Source organism: Rattus norvegicus, chromosome 5 (genome assembly GCF_021556685.1).
Source record: "Rattus norvegicus strain SHRSP/BbbUtx chromosome 5, alternate assembly SHRSP_T2T, whole genome shotgun sequence".
Lineage (NCBI taxonomy): Eukaryota > Metazoa > Chordata > Mammalia > Rodentia > Muridae > Rattus > Rattus norvegicus.
The window spans coordinates 79,543,477-79,566,346 of NC_141538.1; the positions used below are offsets into that span (position 1 = coordinate 79,543,477).

General features: G+C 38.6%; 1 protein-coding gene across 11 annotated transcripts in view; it reads right to left on the reverse strand.

The window, feature by feature from the left end:
* The window catches only part of Ptbp3 (polypyrimidine tract binding protein 3), an 86,071-nt gene that overhangs the window by 25,568 nt on the left and 37,633 nt on the right, over positions 1-22,870 (reverse strand). For 8 of the 11 annotated variants that reach the window (XM_087551349.1, XM_087551347.1, XM_087551348.1 and 5 more), the window contains 3 exon segments: positions 22,156-22,325; positions 16,113-16,259; positions 4,145-4,309 (listed from right to left, as the gene is read on the reverse strand). In XM_087551349.1, the coding sequence (XP_087407475.1) occupies positions 4,145-4,309; positions 16,113-16,259; positions 22,156-22,325 (482 nt within the window). 11 annotated transcript variants of the gene reach the window in all.

Genomic DNA, 22,870 nt, shown 5'->3' on the forward strand with positions numbered 1-22,870 from the left:
CCTTAAGGAGTCTCCCTTCACTTTAACCACACTACCTCTAGGATGGGATGGTGTGGTGGTTTGAATCAGAATGGCCCAATAGGCTCGTACTACTGATTCCGATTAGGAAGTGTGTTGGACGAAGTGTCATTGGAGGTGGGTTTAGAGGTTTCAAAATGCCATGCCATACCCAGAGTTTCTCTTAGCCTTCAGTTCCGGATGTAGTTCTCAGCTACTGCTTCTACCCCTTCCCCCAATGCCATGATGATAATCTCTTCACAACAACAATGACTATACAGTGTTGAGGCAGAGGACTTAAAGTAAGTGAAGGGAAAAATGGCACCGAAAATTGAAAATAGTCCTGCTCACCCAGGTCTCTAGGAACTTCTATATGAGAAATAAAGTCTGTTAGTTCCGGGAAAAACTGTTAGGCATGACCTCATGACACGGACTAACACACCTGCTGGGTGGTGGTAGTGTTGAGTCACAGGTTTAAAGTTATCTTTTATAAGAATATAAATTACCACAGCATCACAGAAAGCAAATGCAAACACTCTACTGATGGGTCACATAGGTTATTAATCTTTGTGAAATAAAATAAAAATCAGTTACAATTCAAGTCTCAGTGCTTTGACTGTTAAATGCTACTTTGTACAATAAACAGAAAACAAATTTAACTGAACAATGCAACCAATCATTGAACTACTGAACCATTTTTAGGGAATGACAAGGGTATCTACAAATACCATCATTAAAGCATCTAGGAAATGCTTTACAGATGTACGTATTTTGAAACTGGTATTAGGACAATTATTGAAAGGAATAAAGTAGTCCTACTAAGTAGTATACTTAGAATTTACATACATAGCAAAGAACACTGGAAGTAAGTCTAAGGCCCATCATAAATTAGATGATGGGCAAGTAAAAGATGTTTAAGGGCTCTAGATTATAATTTGAGTTTTTGAGTTCAGATAAATTTCATTTTTGTACACATACCCCACAACTCTTCATTTAGTCATACAGACCCAAAGGCATGTGTGGTGCTTTGAATGAGCAATGCCCTCAACAGGCTCCAATGTTTGAATACTTGACCCCTAGAAACTGGTGTCAGGGAGCAGAGTATTGCAGGGACAGACCTAGCCATGCTGGCTTTTTTTTTTTTTAAAGAAATGTGGAAGACTTTGGGATTCTGAATTAGAAAAATGACTGGACACTCTAGGCAGAGTTTAGTAGGTCATGCTGGTAGAAGCCTGAGAGACAACAGTGCTGAAAGCTGTGAGACTCTGGAAGTCTGGCCTAAGTTGCTCTGAGGGTGAATAAGAGCAGGAGCTGGGCAGAGACCATATTTTTGCCAAAGACTGTAGCTGCTTTCTGCCCTTGTCCTAAGAATTTGCCTGCAACCTAATTTAAAAGCAACATACTAATTTCTTTAGGAGAGGAAATTTCAAGACAGCCTAGTATTTACTCTGCCAATACTGTGGTTAATAGTAATCACACACAGATCTACAATGAGTAAGAGTGAGTAAGAAAAAAAGTATAAAATGTGCAGTTTGAAGAGAAGACAGCAAGAAGAGCCCCAGGAAAGGAGCCCCGACATGTGCTGAAAGCAGTGAGATTAGGTAAGGAGAGACCAGCCCTGAAATACAATAGAGAGAGAGGTGCTCTCTGGCAAAGCTTCCACCTGCCAGACTGCAACTTATGTAAAGAAAAGAAAGGCATTAAAAATGTTCTGCGGGGGGTGGGGGTGGGGGTGGGGGGGCGCAACAAAGAAAATGTGATTCAAGGGAAGCTGGATCCATCCCAAAGCAAGCGGCTGAAAGCAGTGCTATCATGCAGGACACAGTAGTAGAGAGGTGGTGAAGTCTTCCTCCAGAGTACAGGAGAGCCGCTTATGCCAGGCATGTCCCTACAGAAAGGTCCTGAGGGGCAAACAGCTTGGACTGCACTGGAGATGCCAAGATATTAACCACGCCAGAGCTATGAGGTGTCTGCCAAGGAAAACTGCACGTGGGAATGAAACCAGTCAAATGAAATGTATCTTGGAGCCAGCAAAGTTGGAGGGGTGGAGTCATCTAGGCCCATTTGACACTGGACATGGAGCTATAGGGTTTGGAATTTGCCCTGCTGAGTTTCAGTCTTACTTTGATCCAGTATTTCCTTACTATGCCTCCATTCCTCCCACTTGGAATGGTAATGTATATTCTGTGTCACTATGTAATTTGCTTTTTGATTTTATAGAGGATCATAATAGGGACTTTGAACTTTGAAACACGTGGTTCAAAAGTAGCAAGGATCTACCCAAAGCAGGAAGCTACCACAGTCTGTATGTAGCTCCAGTGGTTCTCCTTAACTGCAGAGGACCCCATAACACCTTTACTCATGTGTTCATGATGCTAAAGCCAGAACCACATAGATGACACTGCCATATTCTGTTGCTTGCTTGGATAAGGCCTGGCCCCCTTAAACCATATGAGACTGAAAGATTATAGGGACTTTTCAAAGTGGATGAAGTGGTTTTACATTATGATACAGCCACAAGTCTATAGTGGCCATGGAGATGCTACGGAGCATTGAATGAGAATGGCTCCCAGAGGCTCGTGTTTGAATACTTGGTCCCAAGTTGGTGAACCTGTTTGGGAAGGATTAGGATATATGGCCTTATTGGAGGAAGCTGTTCAGTTTTACCCACTAGAAAATTGTGTAATTAGGAGACCTTCCAATTTATAAATTTTAAGTATTACTGGGCTCAATTTAATGGACTATCTTTGATAAGACAGTTAAGATGTACTAATAAATAATCTACAAAGATTATAATGGATTATAACTGATTACCTAAGATAATGCATATCATATATCTGTGTATATAACTGAAGCTTACTATACATCTTCCCCTAAAAAATGTATTTATATACTTATGTGCCTGTGCATGCATACACATATTCATGTGTTCAACAGTACAAGTAGGGAAGTTAGAGGAAAACTTTCAGAAGTCAGATCTCTTCTTCTGCCATATGGGTCCCAGGGACTGAACTCATGTCATTGGGCAAGGAAGTAAGTGCTCTTATCTGCTGAGCCAGCTCACTGGCTCCCACCTCAGAATTAACTGAAAATATTCAAATATAAGAAGGGACAAAAAAATAAATAAATTAGTTGTATTCTGTGGTGACATAATTTTTGAAGAAATTATAACTATCTAGATTTTATCAACAATATTATACTTTCTTCGTTTTTTTTTTTTTTCCCCATTCGTAGCTATTCCCAATCTCTCTTTGCTCGCAGCTACTTCTGTAGCACCACTCCGGCCTGCTGCCATGTTCCCTGCCATGATAACGACTAAGTCTCTGAAACTGTAAGCAACCCCCAACTAAATGCCTTCTTTTGTACAGTTGCCTGGGGTAATGTCTTTTCACAGCACTAAAGCAACGACAAAGATGCTTAGCGTGGGGCTTTGCTATGCGCTAGACTTGGTTTTGTAGAAATCCTCCTATTTCAGCCTCTTAAATGCTAGAATTGTAAGTGTGCTACCAAACCTGGCTAAAATTAGGTTTTCTTACCCATCATTTTCCCTCCAGTGTTTGTTATTATTATCATCATAATTACTAGTATTAGGGATTGAACGTAAGAACTCGTGCATGAAAGTTCTTCATACTACATGGTCTACCACCACTCAGCTGCACCCCAAGCCTTCCAGTTAGGCCAAGCGTAGGGACACACACCTTTAATACTAGTACTTGGAGACTGAGGCCGGCAGATCTCTGTGATTTCAAGACCAATCTGGTCTACATACCAAGTTCTAGGACAGTGGTTCATAGGTCTCAAAAACACAAAATGTAGAAAAGGGAAGATATAAAATAAAAAATATCTGATAAAATTTCTTCTATAAAATCAGGATGGTAAATTTCTTCCTATTATATGAGCAAAAAAGTATCAATCAAATCAGTAAACGATGATTTTTTTTTGAGACAGGGTCTATGTGGCTCTGGCTGTCCTGGATCTCACTCTGTAGACCAGGCTGGCCTTGAATTCACAGAGATTCTTCTGCCTCTGCTCCCAAGTGCTGGGATTAAAGTTGTATGCCATCATATCCAACTTACAAAACAGGCAGTAAGTATCAAAAGTTAGGAAAAAACAGGCTTGATTCTGCTTTCAGTAGTTTGTTCCTTACCTGATGGAGAACTTCCAGAGTGACAGGGTAAAATAGGTTTTCAATAATTATCCGGAGCACAGGGCTCTGCCCAGGTAGCAATGTGCCTTCATTGGAAGTAGCTCCAGGAAGGGACAGGTTTCCTGACTGGACTGCACTGACAGCCTGCAGTGCAGCTTGGGCTCTCTAGAAAACAAGGCAAAGAATTAATAAAAAACAAAACTGAGCACTTTTGATCACAGCAGTGCATGCACCCTGAAGCTCATCCAACATAACACAAACTGGATACACCTCTCAGTTTGCTGTGTTTAAGAGCAAAGTTGTGGTTTTGGTTCCTTTCCTTCCCCTTTTCTTTTCCTTCCTTTCAGATGGGGCTCAGGAGATGGCTTGTTGTGTCTGTTTCTTAAAATTGACATGAGAAGGCTGGGAGCAGTGGTATACGTACACTTTTAGTCTCAGCACAATTACGTTGGGGGTGAAGGGTTTCTTTGTGTGGTCTTGGCTGTCTTGGAACTCACTTTGTAGATCAGTCTAGCCTCAAACCCAGAGACCTACTGCCTCTGCCTCTGGCATTAAGGCGTTCGTTACTACTTGACAACTCAGGTCTAAAGCTTTTAGACAGTATAAGCGCAAATGTGATTGGTGTCAGTGGGGAAAGTAGGCCTCAGTAGAAGTAGGCCTCCCTGCCATGGAACATTATGAACAAGCTGAGGTGCATAGCCACAGGTCAGAGCTGCCTTGCACAGGGAAATCTGAACCCACACAAGGAAAAGAAGGTATTTATGGTATGTTTCTATTTGGGGGTAGGGAGCTTCAATGCTAGCTATCACCTGAAGATCTTGAGTTGCGAAGCAGATTGTTAAGAATGTCTGAGCCTAAGAAGGAAACCCACAATGATATGGGTAGCCAGTGTCATGAGACAGCATGAGAACGGTGAAGAGGTCCACGGGGTGGGCAAGCAATGAACTAATGTTGAGTCTAGAGAATGTGATCAGGCTAACCTGTCATGCAGATAACCTGGCAAATGGTGTTTGTAAGTGTACAAGAAAGCTTCTAATACATTTCTACTGAAATGAAACAAGGTGTTCTAAAAGGCGGCTGGTTCAGAACTGTGGCAAGAAAAACAGAAGTGTGAAATAATTTTGGTTTTGTGGTATTTTTGTTATATTTTCCAGAATGCAAAAAAATTATCGATACAATAAAGTCTGTATGTTAAACACAGAAGACAACTTGAAGGGGTTCCCACTGGCCCAATCTGAATCCCTAAAGAGATAATGCTAACAACTGACAGCTCATAAAGAACAAAATTTATAACTACAAATGCATGAGATATTATTTCCCCCCTTTTAAGTAAAGGTGAGCCCTCCATATCGGTAGGTACAACATCTAAACATAGATGGAAAAACTTCTATGTTAGCAGTTCTCAACCTGTGGGTTGTGACCCCTTTGGAGGTTGAATGATCCCTTCACAAGGGGGCTCCTAAGCTATCTGCATAACAGACATTTACATTATAATTCATAATAGCATAAAGTTAGTTATAAAATAGCAACAAAAATAATCTTATAGTTGGGAGTCACACAACATGAGGAAGTGTATTAAAGGATCACATTAGGAAGGTTGAGAACTACTGACCTATACTAAACATGTAAACACCCCCTTTACTTGTCATCATAATAATATAATAACAAAATAATATAATAACTTTGGGGCTTTGGTTGAAACTAGGTCTCACTATTATGCAGTTAAGTCTGGATTGGCACTTGTCTTCCCTGTGCTGAGGATTACAAGAGTATGTCATCACAGCTGGAACTATTGCAGCTATTTACATAGCCTCCATGTTACATTATAAATAATCTAGAAGGTATTTAAAGTATACGCTTTATGTGTGCTTATGGTATATACAGCTATTACACCATTTTATAAAAATACCTTTAGCATCCTTGGATTTTAGAATGAGGACTCAAGAAACAACCAACCAAACCTCCCCAATGGGTAATAGGAAAGAGGTTTCCTTCTTCCATACTACAGAAGCTGGGTAAACATGACTGTGTCACTTCTACATGTATCTGTCAGAGATACATATTCCAAATTGAATCACAAGGAAATGTTAGACTAACACACGTTGAGGAACATGATAGGAAGTAAACTGCCTTTCATTTTCAGTGATGTTAAGGACATCAGATTAAAAGAAAGGCAAAATTTTTCTAAAATGACTAAAAAGATATAACCAAAAAGAACATATACATGAATCTAACTATATCATTTTGCTACATGCAGGTGTTAATAGAATTAGCAAGGTATGAGTGTGATGTACAGATGACAGAGGAGTAATGTATCAATATTAATTTCTTATTTTTTTTGGAGGGGGGCAGTAGTAGAGACTGGACTGAAGGTCTCATGCACATCTGGTAAGCATCCTACTGGAGCCTTCCTGGAGTGCTTTTTCACTTCAAGATAAAGTTAGGGGCTGGGGATTTAGCTCAGTGGTAGAGCGCTTACCTAGGAAGCGCAAGGCCCTGGGTTCGGTCCCCAGCTCCGAAAAAAAGAACCAAAAAAAAAAAGATAAACATTACTTGAGCTAGCCTTAAAATAGACTATGTGGCCTCAACAAATCTTGAACTTGTGATCTAAATAAATGGGATTACAGGCCTGTGCCACCAACCTAACCCAGTGCTGACTACCCCGTTGTAGCCTAGAGAGGAAATTTCCTCATTTGTAGATACATATACAAAATACCAGTAAATAATGAAGAATGGTTGGTTATACACCCTCAAAAGGCTTGAAAACTGAAACTTTATACTCTACCTGCACATTTTTCTACATTTGTAATATCCTTAAATCTTACAATATTTATTTTTAAAAATGAAGTGAAAAGAGAATAAGTATGCTTGATCTATATAAAATTAACTGTATATATACTGTATTTATGTGTGTGTACACACAGACACACAGACACATACACACAGCCTCATTTACTTCACTCTGAGCTTCTCAGTAACGTTTTATTAGAAAATGAGGATGGTGCTGCTTTTACAGGTTTGAAAATCAACTCAAACTTCCATTTTAAAGTTTAATTGGTGTGTATGAGGTGGGGGATACCAATCGAAAAAGATATAGGCTTAGAATTAACAGGCAAATATAAGATCACTGTGTGAACTATTCTACACACTCCACAAATGAAGGAGTATAAGATTTACTTAGTGCTATCTTACAGCCAACAGATTCCTGTGAGAAAGGCTAGGTTCTACCCTGTTCAATATGACTGCTAGCTAGGTATCTCAAGTGATGGCAGTGAGGGTCCAAGCCTTTAATCACAGCAGGCAGACCTCTGAGTTTGAGGCCAGTCTGTTCTACAGTTTGAGTGCCACAACAGCCAGGGATACACAGAAAAAACTGTCTTATAAAACAAAAAACAAAACAAAACAACCTATATAACAGTGATCAGACACAGTAATTGGGGAACTGAGTTTTACAATTAGTTAAACATAGTCACTACTGCATTGGGTATTACAGTCTGGAGTATCTGGGCAAAGACATAATGAGCATTTCTCTCACATTAAAAATGATTTAATATCAAAAGCATGTGTAACTAAAAACAAATTTGATTTCACTTCTTCACTTCCTGTCAATAATCACTCTACTAATTTCAGTTCTATGTAATTGCTGCTGCTAGTTTTGCTGTTATTGTTTTTTCTTCACATTTTCTCTTTTACAGAAGAAGAGACGTAACAGTGCATATTGCCCTCCACACTACAGAACGTTCAATATAGACCGCACCAGTGTTCACAGAGCACCGACTCAGCCTTCTCAGTAACCGGCAAGAAAGTGAACATATGCTTTTAAAGTGGGGTACAGTGGTGCTACACTGGTAACACTAGCATCATAAAGGGTTAAATAAGAGATGGGGGGGATAAGAGGCAAAGAAAGGAGTAAAGAGATGGAAAACAGAAGGAGGGGCAGAAAAGGGCTTTTGAAAATAAAAGTAAAAGGGGGGGACCTGAAAAATGGTAGATATATTTCATAATTATAATAAGACTTTGTGCTTTTTGTTTTATATTGAGACAGGGTTTCATGATGTAGCTAAGGACACTTTTGAACTAAAATCCTATTGCCTCAGCCTCTCAGTGCTGGGATTATAAATATGCAGTACTGCGACACCAAGTTCTTAGCAGCAATTTTCAATTAAGCACAAACATTTAAGAAAAACAGTGTTTGAAGATGAAAATGCATTTGATGCTTACAGTTATAGTACAAAAAAATTACTACTGTGAGAGATGATTTTTAGACAGTTAAGGCAACAATACTAGAATGGTTATACTATTAATAAGGGAAACAGACATCAGTATAATCAAAGAACACAAGGACTTTAATATTAATAGTTAGAGTGAGAAAATATAGTTGTTATTAAAATGTACCCAGGGAACATGGTGGCAGAGACTTGTGATCCCAGCACTTACAAGTGACAAAGGAGGAAAGGAGTAAAAGGACAGCCTAGGCTAACCAAGTGAGCTCAACCTAACGAGCATCATAGTGAGTCCCCTCCCTTAACAAATAAAACGCACAGTGCCTGTGTGATCTGAAGATACACTTCTAAGGTCAAGAATATGGAAACTAGAATAGAGTGAACATGATGGTCTTTACTATACACTGTAATTGTTTAGAGAACATTTTCAAGGTAAAACCTTACAAAGTAATTTTTGCAAATTCATAAACTACCTAACAAGGTCAAGAAAACCCCAAAGTAAAAAGTTTTCAAATGTAGGACCCCACAATTATATTTATTAATTATAGTTCTCCAGTAAAGAAAGGAGGTAAAACTACTTCATATGGACTTGATCCTTTGACAACTGTGTCCACAACTGAGTCACATGTTTGTTTTGGGGTATCCTCAGAAAAAAAAAGGAGTGGGAATGTGAATCTGACTTCTTGGCTTTGAAAAATATAAGCAGGATTTATATATGTGTAAACAGGTACTTTCCCTTTTGACTTATATCTGGTGGGGTTTGGAATAAAAGTGTTGGAAAAAAAAATCAAGGCTATCTAAGAATAAACGAGGCCATTTGGGTGACTGTGGTTGCCTAGCAACTGGGATTTCTCACTGTTTCCGTTTGGCATAATCCAATCTCTAAGTTTTTATTAAATTATCTTTTGTTCTGACAATCTATACTAACGTACCTAGGAATCAAACTACTATGAAAAACTGTATGATTTACATGAGGAAAATGTTTAAATTCTACTAAAAAACTTTAATAAAAAACAAAACAGAACTTGTACTAAAGATTCAGAAGAATATGTTAATTATTTCTGAATTTACAAAAAAAATCAAATTCCAATTTTTTAAAAGAAAACAAGACTTAACAAAAATAACTATAAGGACTATTATCAGTTAATTCTGAAGAGACAATACACTACTCTGCAAAAAATTAACTCACAGTACACACTAAAGCAGGAATGCAGACTTGGAGTTCATGCCAAGTGAACAGAATTCATGAACACAGCATGTAGCATATAAGCATGCAGAAAGGGCATGCTATGAAGCTAGGATAAATTTCATATCAGTAGATTAATAGATCAGTTATTAAATAAACCAGAAGAAATTATCTTTCCATTAGGAAGAATAAAGTGCTACCTTTATAATAATAATATATACCACATATATCATGTAGATATCACATATATAAAATTAAAAAATCTAAGACAACAAAGACTTGAATATTAAACCAAAAGCAATAAAATTAATGGAGAGGCTGGAAAGATGGCTGAGCTGCTGAGAGCACTTGTTGCTCTTGGCGAAGACCTGGGTTGAGTTTGTAAGCAGCCACATAGTAGCACAACCACCCACGACTTAAGTTCCAAGCAACTACATGTTTTCTTCTGATGTCCATGGCATCAGGCATGTACATATATGCACAGATTTATAAATATAAATATATTTTTTTTCTTTTTTTCGGAGCTGGGGACCGAACCCAGGGCCTTGTGCTTGCTAGGCAAGCACTCTACCACTGAGCTAAATCCCCAACCCCATAAATATATTTTAAAATATGGGGCTCAGTGGTAGAGTGCTTACCTAGGAAGCGCAAGGCCCTGGGTTCGGTCCCCAGCTCCGAAAAAAAGAACCAAAAAAAAAAAAAAATATATATATATATATATATATATATATATATTTTAAAATATAAAAAGTTGTTTTTTCTCTTAATGTTATGTTGGATCACGATATGAAAAAGGACCATCTTGAGGAAAATTACCAACACCTAAAAATGATTTATTTATTTTTATTGGATATTTTATATATTTACATTTCAAACGTTATCCCCTTTCCCTCCCTCCCCTACCCCCCCCACCCTCTGCTTCTATGAAGATGCTCCCCGCTCCCACCCACCCACTCCCACCTCAACACTCTGGCATTCCCATACACTGGGGAAATGAACCTCTACAGGACGAAGGGCCTCTCCTCCTATTGATGGCAGACAAGGCCATCCTCTGCTACATATGCAGCCGGAGCCATGGGTCCCTCCATGTGTACTCTTTGGTTGGTGGTTTAGTCCCCTGGAGCTCTGGGTGGTCTGGTTGGTTGATATTGTCATTCTTCCTATGGGGCTGCAAACCTCTTCAGCTCCTTCAGTCCTTTCTCTAACACCCCATTGGGGTTCCCATAGTTTAAAAATAATTTTTAAAATATTCTTTTATAAATTTTTATTTATCTGAGTACACTGCATCAGATCCCATTACAGATGGTTGTGAGTCACCATGTGGTTGCTGAGAAATAAACTCAGGGTCTCTGGAAGAGCGGTCAGTGCCCTTAACCACTGAGCCATCTCTTAAAATGTTTGGTTTTTTTTAATTGTTTATAAATTACGTAAACACAAACAGGGAAAAGTTCCAAAGATGGATGAGTTAATGATTTTCCTTAACAACCATTAAAATGTACACTTACAAATTACTTAAAGACGAATTTATTTATTATGAGCAAGGAAAGATGGCTCATCAGCTAAAAGCACCTGCCGAAACGCAAGCATGAGGCCTTGAGTTTGAATCCCTAGAACTCAAGGAAAGCTGCACAAGCACAACCATATCCCTCTTCCCATCTTCCCTTCTCCCCTCCCCTATGTCTAGGTAAGGGTGCTCCTCCACCCACTCACTCACTCCCACCTCACCTCTCTTAGCATGACCCTTCCGTGGACCATCAAGCCTCCGTAGGACCAAGGGCCTCCCTTCCCATTGATGTCAGATAAGGCCATCCTGTGCTACTTATGCATCTGGAGCCTCGGATCCCTCCACGTATATTCATTGGTTGGTAGTTTAGTTTCTGAGAACTGTGGGTGGTCCAGTTAGTTGATGTTGTTCTTACTATGGGGTTGCAATCCCCTTAGTTTCTTCGGTCATTCTCCTAGCTCTTCCATTGGGGTCCCTGGGCTTAATCCAATGGTTGGCTATATCTGCATCCTTACTGGTCAGGTGCTGGTAGAACCTCCCAGGGAACAGCCAAATCAGGCTCCTGTTATCAAGCATTTCTGGGCATCAGCAATAGTTTTGGGACTTGGTGTCTACAGATGGGATGGATCCCTAGGTGAAGCAGTCACTGTATGTCCTTTCCTTCAGTCTCTGTTCCATTTTCTGTCTCTGTCTGTGATGGTTTATATATGCTCAGCCCAAGGAGTGTCATTATTAGGTATTGCCCAGTTGGAATAGGTGTGCCCTTGTTCAAGTAGGCATGGTACTGTGGGGGTTTGAGCTTTAAGACCCTCATCCTAGCTGCCTGGTAGTCAATATTCTGCTAGCAGTCTTCAGATGAAGAGGTAGAACTCTCAGCTTCTCCTGCACTATGCCTGCCTGAATGCTGTCATGTTCCCACTCTGATGATAATGGACAACCTCTGAACCTATAAACTAGCCCCAATTAAATGTCCTTATAAGAGTTGCCTTGGTTGTGGTGTCTGTTCACCGCAGTAAAACCCTAACTAAGACACTGTCTTTCATTTGGACAGAAACATTTCTGGGTTAACAATTTTGAGATGGGTAGGTGCCCCATCCCTCAACTAGGGACTGTGCCTATTGACTGGAGGTGGTCTCTACAGGTTCTATCTCCCCTTTGTTGCATATTTTAGCTAAAATCATCCCCATTGGGTCCTGGGAGCCTCTCATTTCCCTGTCAGCTAGTGGCTACCCCCAGTTCCCTTTCCCCGACTGCTACATATTACAATTCAATTTCCTGATCCTCTGTACTTCTCTCCTGTACCTTCCAATAGCTACCATTTCCCCCCCCCCCTTTGTTTCCCTCCCTGGTCACTCCCTCCCTCTAACTCCTGTGAATATTTTGTTCCCCTTCTATGTAGGATTGAAGCATTCACACTTTGGTTTTCCTTCTTAAGCTACGGATGGTTTGTAGGTTGTACCTTGGGGTATCCTGAACTTTTGGGCTAATATCCATTTGTCAGTGAGTACATACCATGTGTTCTTTTGTGTCTGGGTTTCCTCACTCAGGATATTTTCTAGTTCCATCCATTTGCCTGTGAATTTCACGAAATCACTGTTTTTAACAGCTGCAAAATAACACTCCATTGTGTAGATGTACCACATTTTCTGTATCCATTCCTCTGTTGAGGGACATCTGGGTTCTTTCCAGCTTCTGGTTATTATAAATAAGGATGCTATGAACATAGTGGAACATGTGTCCTTGTTATGTGTTGGAGCATCTTTTGGGTATATGCCAGGAGAGATATAGCTGGGTCTTTAGGTAGAGCTATTTCCAATTTAGTGAGAAATAGTTTGAGTTCCAAAATGGTTGTACCAGCTTGCAGTCCCACCAACAATGGAGGAGTGTTTCTATTTCTCCATATCCCTGCCAGCATCTACTGTCAACTGAGTTTTGATCTTAGTCATTCTGACTAGTGTGAGGTGGTATCTCAGGGTTGTTTTGATTTGCATTCCCTAATGACTAAGGATGTTGAACATTTCTTTAAGTGCCTCTCAGACATCTGGACTCCTCAATTGAGAATTCTTCATTTAGCTCTGTACACCATTTTTAATAGGGTTATTTGGTTCTCTGGAATCTAACTTGAATTCTTTGTATATTTTGGATATTAGCCCTCTATCAGATATGGGGTTTGTAAAGATCTTTTCCCAACCTGTGGGTTGCCATTTTGTCCTAATGACAGTGTCCTTTGCCTTGTATAATAAGCTTTTTAATTATATAAAGTCCCATTTATTGATTATTGATCTCAGAACATGAGCCATTGGTGTTTTGTTCAAGAAAATTTTCCATGTCCATGTGTTCAAGGCTCTTATTAGATGTAGTGTATCTGGTTTTATGTGGAGGTTCTTCATCCACTTGGACTTGAGCTTTGTACAGGGCGATAAGAATGGATCAATTTGCATTCTTCTACAAGCTGACCTACAGTTGAACAAACACCATTAGTTGAACATGCTATCTTTTTTCCACTGGATGGTTTTGGATCCTTTGTCAAAGATCAAGTGACCATAGGTGTGTGGATTCATTACTGGGTCTTCAATTCTATTCCACTGATCTCTGTCTCTGTACCAATACCATACAGTTTATATTGCTATTGTTCTGTAATACAGTTGGAAGTTAGGGATGATGATTCCCTCACATGTTCTTTTATTGTTTAACAGTTTTTGTTATCCTGGGTTTGTTGTTATTCCAGATGAATTTGAGAATCGTTCTAAGTCTATGAAGAACTGATTTGGAATTTTGATGGGGATGGCATTGAATCTGTCTGTAGATTGCTTTTGGTAAGATGGCCATTTTTACTATATTAATCTTGCTGATCCATAAGCATGGGACATCTTTCCATATTCTGAGGTCTTCTTAAAAGAGACTTGAAGTTCTTGTCATACAGATCTTTCACAAGCTTGGTTAGAGTGACATCAGGTATTTTATATTATTTGTGACTATTGTGAAAGGTGTCATTTCCCTAATTTCTTTCTCAGCCCATTTATCCTTTGAGTAGAGGAAGGTTACTGATTTGTTAGAGATAATTTTATATCCAGCCACTTTGCTGAAGATGTTTATCAGGTTTAGGAGTTCCCTGGTAGAATTTTTTGGGGTCACTAAAATGTATTATACTATCATATCATCTGCAAATAGTGGTATCATGACTTCTTCCTTCCCAATTTATATTGCTTTGATCTCCTTTTGTTGTCTAATTTCTCTGGCTAGAATTTTGAGTACTGTATTGAATAGATAGGGGGAGAGTCTGTGGGATTTTAGTAGGATTGCTTCAAATTTCTCTCCATTTAGTTTGATGTTGGCTATATATTGCTTTTATTACGTTTAGGTATGGCCCTTGAATTCCTGATCTCACCAATACTTTTAACCTAAATACTTATCCTAATACTCATAGATCACCTTTCAAAGAAGCTTCACTTTGAACAAGATGAAGACCATTACAGAAAACCATACCCGGTCAAAATTCAGAGAGCAACTGGGCCAGGGGCCCAGCCCCAGTGTTACATCTACAATACAACTCCTGCATCCCAGGCTCAAGAACATCATGGGGGAAGGGGAAGAGGCTGTAAACACTAGAAGATGGGAAGTCTGTTGTGAGACTGTACCTCCTAGAAATGATAGGGAAGTCACATCCATGATACCTACCTCAACATACGGCTGCCTAAGAAAAACAAATCTCATATGTCTCTACTCTTAAAACAAAGTGCCTGCCACCAATTAACAACAGCTGAGCAAGGGAGAATTAGCCTTCCCCAGAGATGCATATTCAAATTGGTTATCCAATACCAGGTGGTCAGCCCTGAAATCATACACACAGAAGCAACATTAAACAGAATCAGCAAGCTACACATAGAAACCCTGTGTGTGAAGTTGAGGATGGATAATAACAAAAGCACACGCATCATAATAATAACAACAACAACAACAAGAAGCAGCGGCAGCGGCAGCAGCAGCAGCAGCAGCAGTTGTGAATTTGAGAAGGAATGTGGGGAATGGGAGAGGCTAAAGGAGAAGAAAAGAGGAAGCAATGTAATTATATTGAATTTTAAAAAATATTTAAGAAATAAAGTACATAGGGCTGGAGAGATGGCTCAGTGGTTAAAAGCACTGGTTACTCTTCTAGAGGACCTGAGTTCAATTCCCACCTCCCACAGACAGCTCACACCTGTCTGTAACTCCAGTTCCAGGGAATCTGGTACCTTCTCGGTCATCTATGCAGACAAACACCTAATACATATGATAGACAGACAGATACACACACACACACACTTTTAAAAAATGCACTTGCTTTGTAGACAAAATTCTTTTCATGTTAAATCAAATTTCTATTTAACCACTTAAAATGAACCTGGACACAGGACTCACCATGAAGTGTATCAAAATAAAAACGAGAAATAAAGCATTATGTTGTTACATACTATTCCACATTCACTTGAGGAGTCAAAACTCATTTAAAGGACATTTCTGAGCAATGCTCTACATCTTAAACTGCCTCCCAAATATCAAGATAGAACTACTGCTGCCTAGGGATATAGCCTGGGAGAGTGCTGCACACAGGCACACACGAGACCATGAGAGGCAAACGCAAGGCTGTTGACTTCTTTTCAGAACAAGGGTAAATCCAGCTATTTCCTCCACTTCTTTCAGATTTCTGATTTTAGGAGGTACAGGATTTTATCTTAATTATGAAAACAGTTGGGGGAGGGGGATGTTACATCTTGCTTTTTTTTTCTTTCCTTTTCTTTTTTTTTTTTTTTTTTTTGAGAAACTTTCCCTGAATAGTCTAGCCTCCTACTTCTAGAATCACAAGAATGTTACCCATGCACAGCCCTCTAACACTACAGCTTCCAATGTTTCCAAATGAAACTTTTGATTATTAAACATTTCGGAACAAATTACATATACATAAGAAATCCTAATGCAGTGTACTAAAAGGAAGGAAAATGTATATATAGTGGTACAGAAAGCTAACTTTAAGTTGTAACATATCTAAGTATTCTTATAGACGCCTGCCATACTCACAGCCTGATTGGGCAGATTGTCAGTCTTAAGTTCTCGGTGATTGGAATACTGGATATAAACAGGCTGACTTCGAAGGTGAGGAGTAACGGGAGTGTAATAATTTATCATAGTAACAGCAGCTTCTTCAGAAGCCATTTCCAAAAAGGCCTGCAATAAACACAAGAAGATGGTTAAGAATCATTCCACATAGATCTAAACTTGTGCTTCTCACCATACATGACACTGTCCCCAAGAGGATAAATTTGAAAAACTGGGTACAATAAAAGTTTTCAACTTAGGAAACTACCAGTTGATTAAATTATTTTGTTACATTTTATGTTTGTTTTTAAACTTCTGTTCTTCAAATGCCTAAAAATAAATGTTTACATCACCGTTACAAATAAATATTCTTAGGAGCTATAATTTATTTATTTATTTATTTATTGTAAAATCTTGGGCTAAACTGCTAGAGAATACAAAAGAGATGCTAGAATTTCATTCAATAAAGACAAAGAGGTTAAAAATAAAAAAAGTCCAAGTGTGAGCATGATGGTGCACACCTTTAGTGCCAGCCCTGGGAGAGCCTCTGAGTTGCAGGACAGCCTGGAACAGAGCACAGTGAGGCCCTGTTAGAGATGGGGAAAGGGATCAGTTGGTGGAAAAGTACTACTCTATCTAAATTCTAAAATAAGATCTGGGTCTAATAACTTGCTCTTCTCCGTTTTTATACACCAGCCATCTACAGATGAAATGGAATGTCCCTTTTTCAGAGTGCCTATCATCACAAACATTGCCACCAAGAAACCAACATATCTGATTTGATAGCAAGGAATGAGAAATAACCATTGCCTGAGTAAAATCTCAATTTAAATCCACCTACCTACTGTAACTTGCAAACCTCAGTTTCCTTTTTTAAAATGTGTAGCTATATAAGCAAACTATAACTCAAACACGAAATGACTGTTAGGTTAGAGTGCTAGTTATTAGGTGGTCTGTCTGGAATTCTACAGGAAAGAACTAGAAAATATCAGTGTATGAAGGCACCCACTCAAAATAGCATCCGCATTTAGTTTTCTTTTTCAAAATTTTTAACTTTATTATGTGTATAGGGTTTATGTCTCATGTATGTCTATGCCCATATGAATGCACTACCCAGAGATGCCAGAAAAGGGAGTTGGATCCCAAGACTGAAGTTACAGACCGTTGGGAACTACCTTATGGGTGATGTGATCCAACCCAGATCTCCAGGAAGAGCAGCCAGCACTCTTTACACTGAGTCGGCACTCACATTCAGTTTTGTCTCATTTTTCAATTATTCTTCTACCCTACATTCATCCTTTAAAGCAAAAGCTACATATAAATCTGGGAAAGTATTTTTTTACTTTATATATATGTAACTATGTGTTTACACTGTATTCACATAAACATGATTACACATTTATATATAGGTAGATACATATGTACACACACACACACACACACACACACACACACACACACACACACACACATACACACACACACTTTGAATTATTACCAGCAAAGAAAAGGGCTGGGTAACACCACGTAAAAAAAAATTCTCTGCTTATGACATTTTTCTTTATACATGTGAGATACTTTTAATTAAAGGTTTCCCGATTTAAGATTATGAAGAATTTCTTTAAGATTTATAATTCACCCACAATGAGAAATGAAGTGTGCAGTGTCAGCAGAGAACATTAATTTAAGATACCAAGAATCGCTACATTCCATAGTCACTCACTCATATTTGCTCCAAATCAAAAAGTCTTTTAAACATATACTTACTACGTTACAATCTTATCCACCACCCTCTAGGTGGCACATGATTTTAGCTAATGTTCCTAGGGCTTAGAAACAAGTGTTGAGGGTTTTTTAAAAACACAGATTTGGCCAAATGGTGGTAGCCCTTGCCTTTAATTCTAGTACTTGAAAGGCAGAGTCAGACAGATCTCTGAGTTTTGAGGTCAGCCTGGTCTACAGAGCAAGTTCCACATCAGCCCAGGATACAAAGAAAAACCCATCTCATAAAACAAACAAAAACACAGACACACATACATTTCACATAAGATCTGGAGATACTAGAAAATAAAATAGCTTCAAATCCTCCAAATAAAGATTATCTTAAGAATAAGATGCAGGGCTGGAGAGGTGGCTCAGCGGTTAAGAGCACTGACTGCTCTTCCAGAGGTCCTGAGTTCAAATCCCAGCAACCACATACATGGTGGCTCACAACCATCTGTAATGAGATCTGATGCCCGCTTCTGGTGTGTCTGAAGACAGCTACAATGTATTCATATAGAATAAATGAATAAATAAATCTTTAAAAAAAAAAGAATAAGATGCAAAGGATCAATTCCTAAAATTAGAGAACTACATTAAGTCAATATTGATTGGAATCATTCAAGTGACACTTGGTACCTAATACAGGATGGGAAAAATAGCATGGGGAAAGGCAGAGAAGTAAAAAGTTTCCTGACATCTCATGTTTTACCCTATGTATGGATTTAGTTATGTAGACTGCTATATCCCTCTGTGATAGATTAAATTACCAATAGAACTTTTTTGATTAGCAGGTTTTTATTAAATCTTGGGGAAGGGACAGGGTCTCTCCTACATAGACCTTCTCTGTCCTTAAACTCACTATGTAGACCAGACCCTTGCCTTGGCCTCCTGAGTGCTTATTACTACCACATGCAGTTGGTAATAGAACTTTTAATGTAGCAAGGCCTGCCTACTTTGTTAATGGCTGCTGAAAAAGAGAATATAAACATTCCAACCATACCGAGTACTCAGAACTACCTTCAAGAATACCTCAAATTTATTCAAGAATAACATGATCAAAAAAAGGATTCTATTTTTTAAATGGGCAATAGAGTTGGGTCTGTTTATCTACAGCTTTAAGGCGAGGGCTCCAAGCACAAGTACTGTACACAGGCATAATTCCAGACAGGAGGAGGTAAAGGCAAGAGGTTCTCAATATGCAAAGCTGAAAGGACAGTTTGACTAGGCCACGGTGAGCAGAGGACAGATAAAAGATTCATTTTGTTTTTTCAAAAGAAAACAAATGGTCAACAGCTATTTTAAAAAAATTCAATACAACTAATCAGGGAAATAGAAATTCAACTTTTAACTTGCTGTTTGATAATAGAATGGCTATTATCAAACAGGACTAAGGGTAAGGCCAGGAATGATGGCACACAACACTGATACTAGAAGTCAAGAGGCAGAAGCAGGAGGATCTTTGAGCTCAAGGCCAGCCTAGACTACACAGTGAGACACTGTCTCAATTAAAAAAGAAATGTGTTGAGAGCCTTGTATGTACTGCTGATGGGAACATAAATCGATGTAACTATTACACACACAGAATAGAGATTCCTTTTTATAAAAAAAATTAAATGGGGCTAGCAATTCATTACTGGGTGTTTATCCAAAAGCAACAAAATCAGAAGGTCACAGAGACATTTGCAGTCTCCTATTTATTTAGTACCATTCACAGCAGCCAAACACAGAACCAACTTAATTGTCTATCAACCAGTGAATGAATAAAGAAAATGTGATACCTGTATATAATAAAATGATTCAGCCATTGAAAAAGAACACCTGCCATTTTTAATGGACAGTGCTGGAGACTGTTGTGCTCAGTAACTATGCTAAGAACAGAAAGATAAGCACTGCACTATTTCACTGATATGTAGACTCTTTCAAATGCTATTCTCACACAAAGGTAGGCATAGAATGACAGTTACTATTGTCTGGGGAAATTAGTGAGTCACAAGACTTGGGGGAAGTTGATCAATAAATGTGTCTACACCAGTGGTTCTTAGTCTTCCTAATGTTTTAACTCTTTTTTTTTTTCTTTTTTATCGGGGCTGGGGATCGAACCCAGGACCTTGCGCTTCCTAGGCAAGCGCTCTACCACTGAGTCAAATCCCCAACTCCATGCTTTAACTCTTTAACACAATTTCTCATGCTGTGGTGACCTCAATAAAATTTTTTGCTATTTCATAACTATAATTTTGCTGTTATGAATTACTATGTAAATACCTGATATGCAGGAGATCTGATATACAACCTCCGTGAAAGGAGGTCTTGACGTACAGGTTGAAAACAGCTGGTTTAAGCTGTTAGGATAGCTTGTCTAAGCTATCTTTAAGAGTAAAAATTCTATTGTGCTTTTTCTTAGTAAGGTATTTAAAGACAACAATAATACAGTAAATAATTAAAAAGACTAGAAAACAGGATTTTAAATGATTTCATCATAAAGAAATAATATCAGGTTGTAGCTTGAGTACTTGGCCAGCACAAGAAAAGAGCTAGGGTCAAACCCTAACAACTGCTCCCTCTACCCTGACTCCCCCCTCCCCCAACACCCCCCAAAAAAAGAGAGAAAGAGGATGGTAAGAATGTTTCATACGTTTTGAATCTGATTTAAATATATATTCATGAATTAAAACATCAAATACCCCATTTATACACAGAGATTACATTTTGCATGTATCCATTAAAATGTATCCTGAACGGTTTAAGAAACAAAACAGTTTTGACAGGTAGAAAAGAGGAGGTGGTATGAGAAGAGTTCAGAAAGAAGGAATGAGTAAGACCAATCAATGTATGAAACTCGCAAAAGTACCAAAAATAGTATCTTAAAAAATAACTTAATATAAACACTCATTGAAGTTACTCTTATGTCTTTCAAATTATTAAGGAAGCTACACAATAATTCCACAACTGGAATGTGCATAAGGGTCAATGGAAGCAGGAGACATGGCGTTGTTTTGGGCTAACCTAAAGCAACAACTGGCTACAACAGACCAAAGCACCGGAGAAGATCCACAGCAATCAGTTTTGTTTTTTTTTTTTTTAAAAAAAAAAAAAGAAATGAACTCTTACAAGAAAAGTGGCCTACTGTAAACAAATCCATTATAAAAAGAAAACCACTCACTTTCTATCTTTTTTTTTTTTTTTTTTTTTGGTTCTTTTTTTCAGAGCTGGGGACCGAACCCAGGGCCTTGCGCTTCCTAGGCAAGCGCTCTACCTCTGAGCTAAATCCCCAACCCCTCTCACTTTCTATCTTATATATGTGTCTGCCTGACTGTATGTGTGCATCGTGTATACCTGCTGCCCATGGACTCTGGAGAAGTTATCAGTCAGACCCCCTGGAAGGGCAGGAACAGCCAGCTATGGGCCTGGAAACTGGACCTGGGTCCACTGCATGAGCAACAAGGGCTCTTAACTAACTGCTGAGCTAAATCTCTGGCCTTTTAAAAGTAACTGCTTTCACTTTTAAAAATACTAACTGCTCAGTTGTATCTAGCTAGACATTCGGTTTTCCTTTACAAATGATATAGCCCCCAAACCTTTTTGTTGCTGTTGTTTGTTTTGTTATAAGACAGGATCTTTCAACATAGCCCTGGCTGTCCTGGAACTTAATGTATGGAACTCACTGGGCTGGCCTTGAACTCAAGAGACTCACCTACCCTTAACTCTCTAGCACTGGGATTAAAGGTGTGTGCCTCTATGCCAGCTGTTCCCAACTCTTAAATCCCAGGTAAAAGACAATTAGATCTTTAGCTTATAGTGATAATTGCATTGTTCTTTAGTTGGACAAATGAAGTGCCAATTTATAATTTCAATATCAGGGTCTCTTAGGCATAATAGGACATTTTTAAGAATCATCCTATAATTGGAAACATGAAGTAAAATACGAAATAGGGCTCAAAGAAATTGACCTCAAATCAATAGATAAAAAATTTTCCTGTTTATTGTATTAATTTTTGCTTGTTGTCGTACAAGGAAAAAAAATCAACTTAAAAACTAATCTGTGGTTACAGATAGCCACACGGCAGCACACACGTGGTTCCTGATACTTAGAAGACTGAACTTTAGAAAGGTCACTTGAGCTTATGAATTTTACATCAGCCAGAGCAACAGAGACCCGGTCTCAAGTCAACTAGTTAATTTTAAGTTCAAGAAAATAAAAATTACATGAAATACTAACACCCAGAAGATAATCACTCAGTGTCAATCTTGAAATATTACATACCTGGCTTTTTCCTTTCAACATCAAAAGATTAGTTACTTTGCCAAATGGTAGACCTAATGATATGACCTCTGCTTCGGTGACATCACATGGAATTTTTCGAAGATGGAGAACACGGGAAGGCGAACAGGGAGGTCTATCTCCTTTAAATTTCTTGTTGTCATTCCCATTAGCTAAAAAAACATAAGATTTTTTTTAATTACAAAACTAATTTGGGTTGACATACTACATTAACTAAAAATTGCCACACTTGACCTAGTACACCAGATTTGAAATTAATGGAGCTATGGGTTTTGAAACCAATCACCTCTTAATAAATCCACTTTTGGTTTTTCACTCTGGCCATCACATTTAATTGTTGTCTGATTTTTCTTTGAGGAAAAGTATTAGGATAAATCAATTCTATTGCTTCGTAGAGTCAGGTATCACTTTCATGAGGTAAGCACTAACCACAAGTCTACCTTCTTTATGTTTAGATACACAACACTTAACTACAACTACCTACAGTAGTCAATACAGTGACAGACTTGTACATAGTCAATATGCACAGGTTTGCAGTCTGGGGCACAAGCTACACCATATATAACACATACACCTAAGTGTAGTAAGTAAACTATACTGCCCAGGTCTGTGTAAACACACTCTAGCACAGTAGTTCTCAACCCTCCTAATGCTACAACCCCTTAATACAGTCCATGTTGTGGTGATCCCAACCATA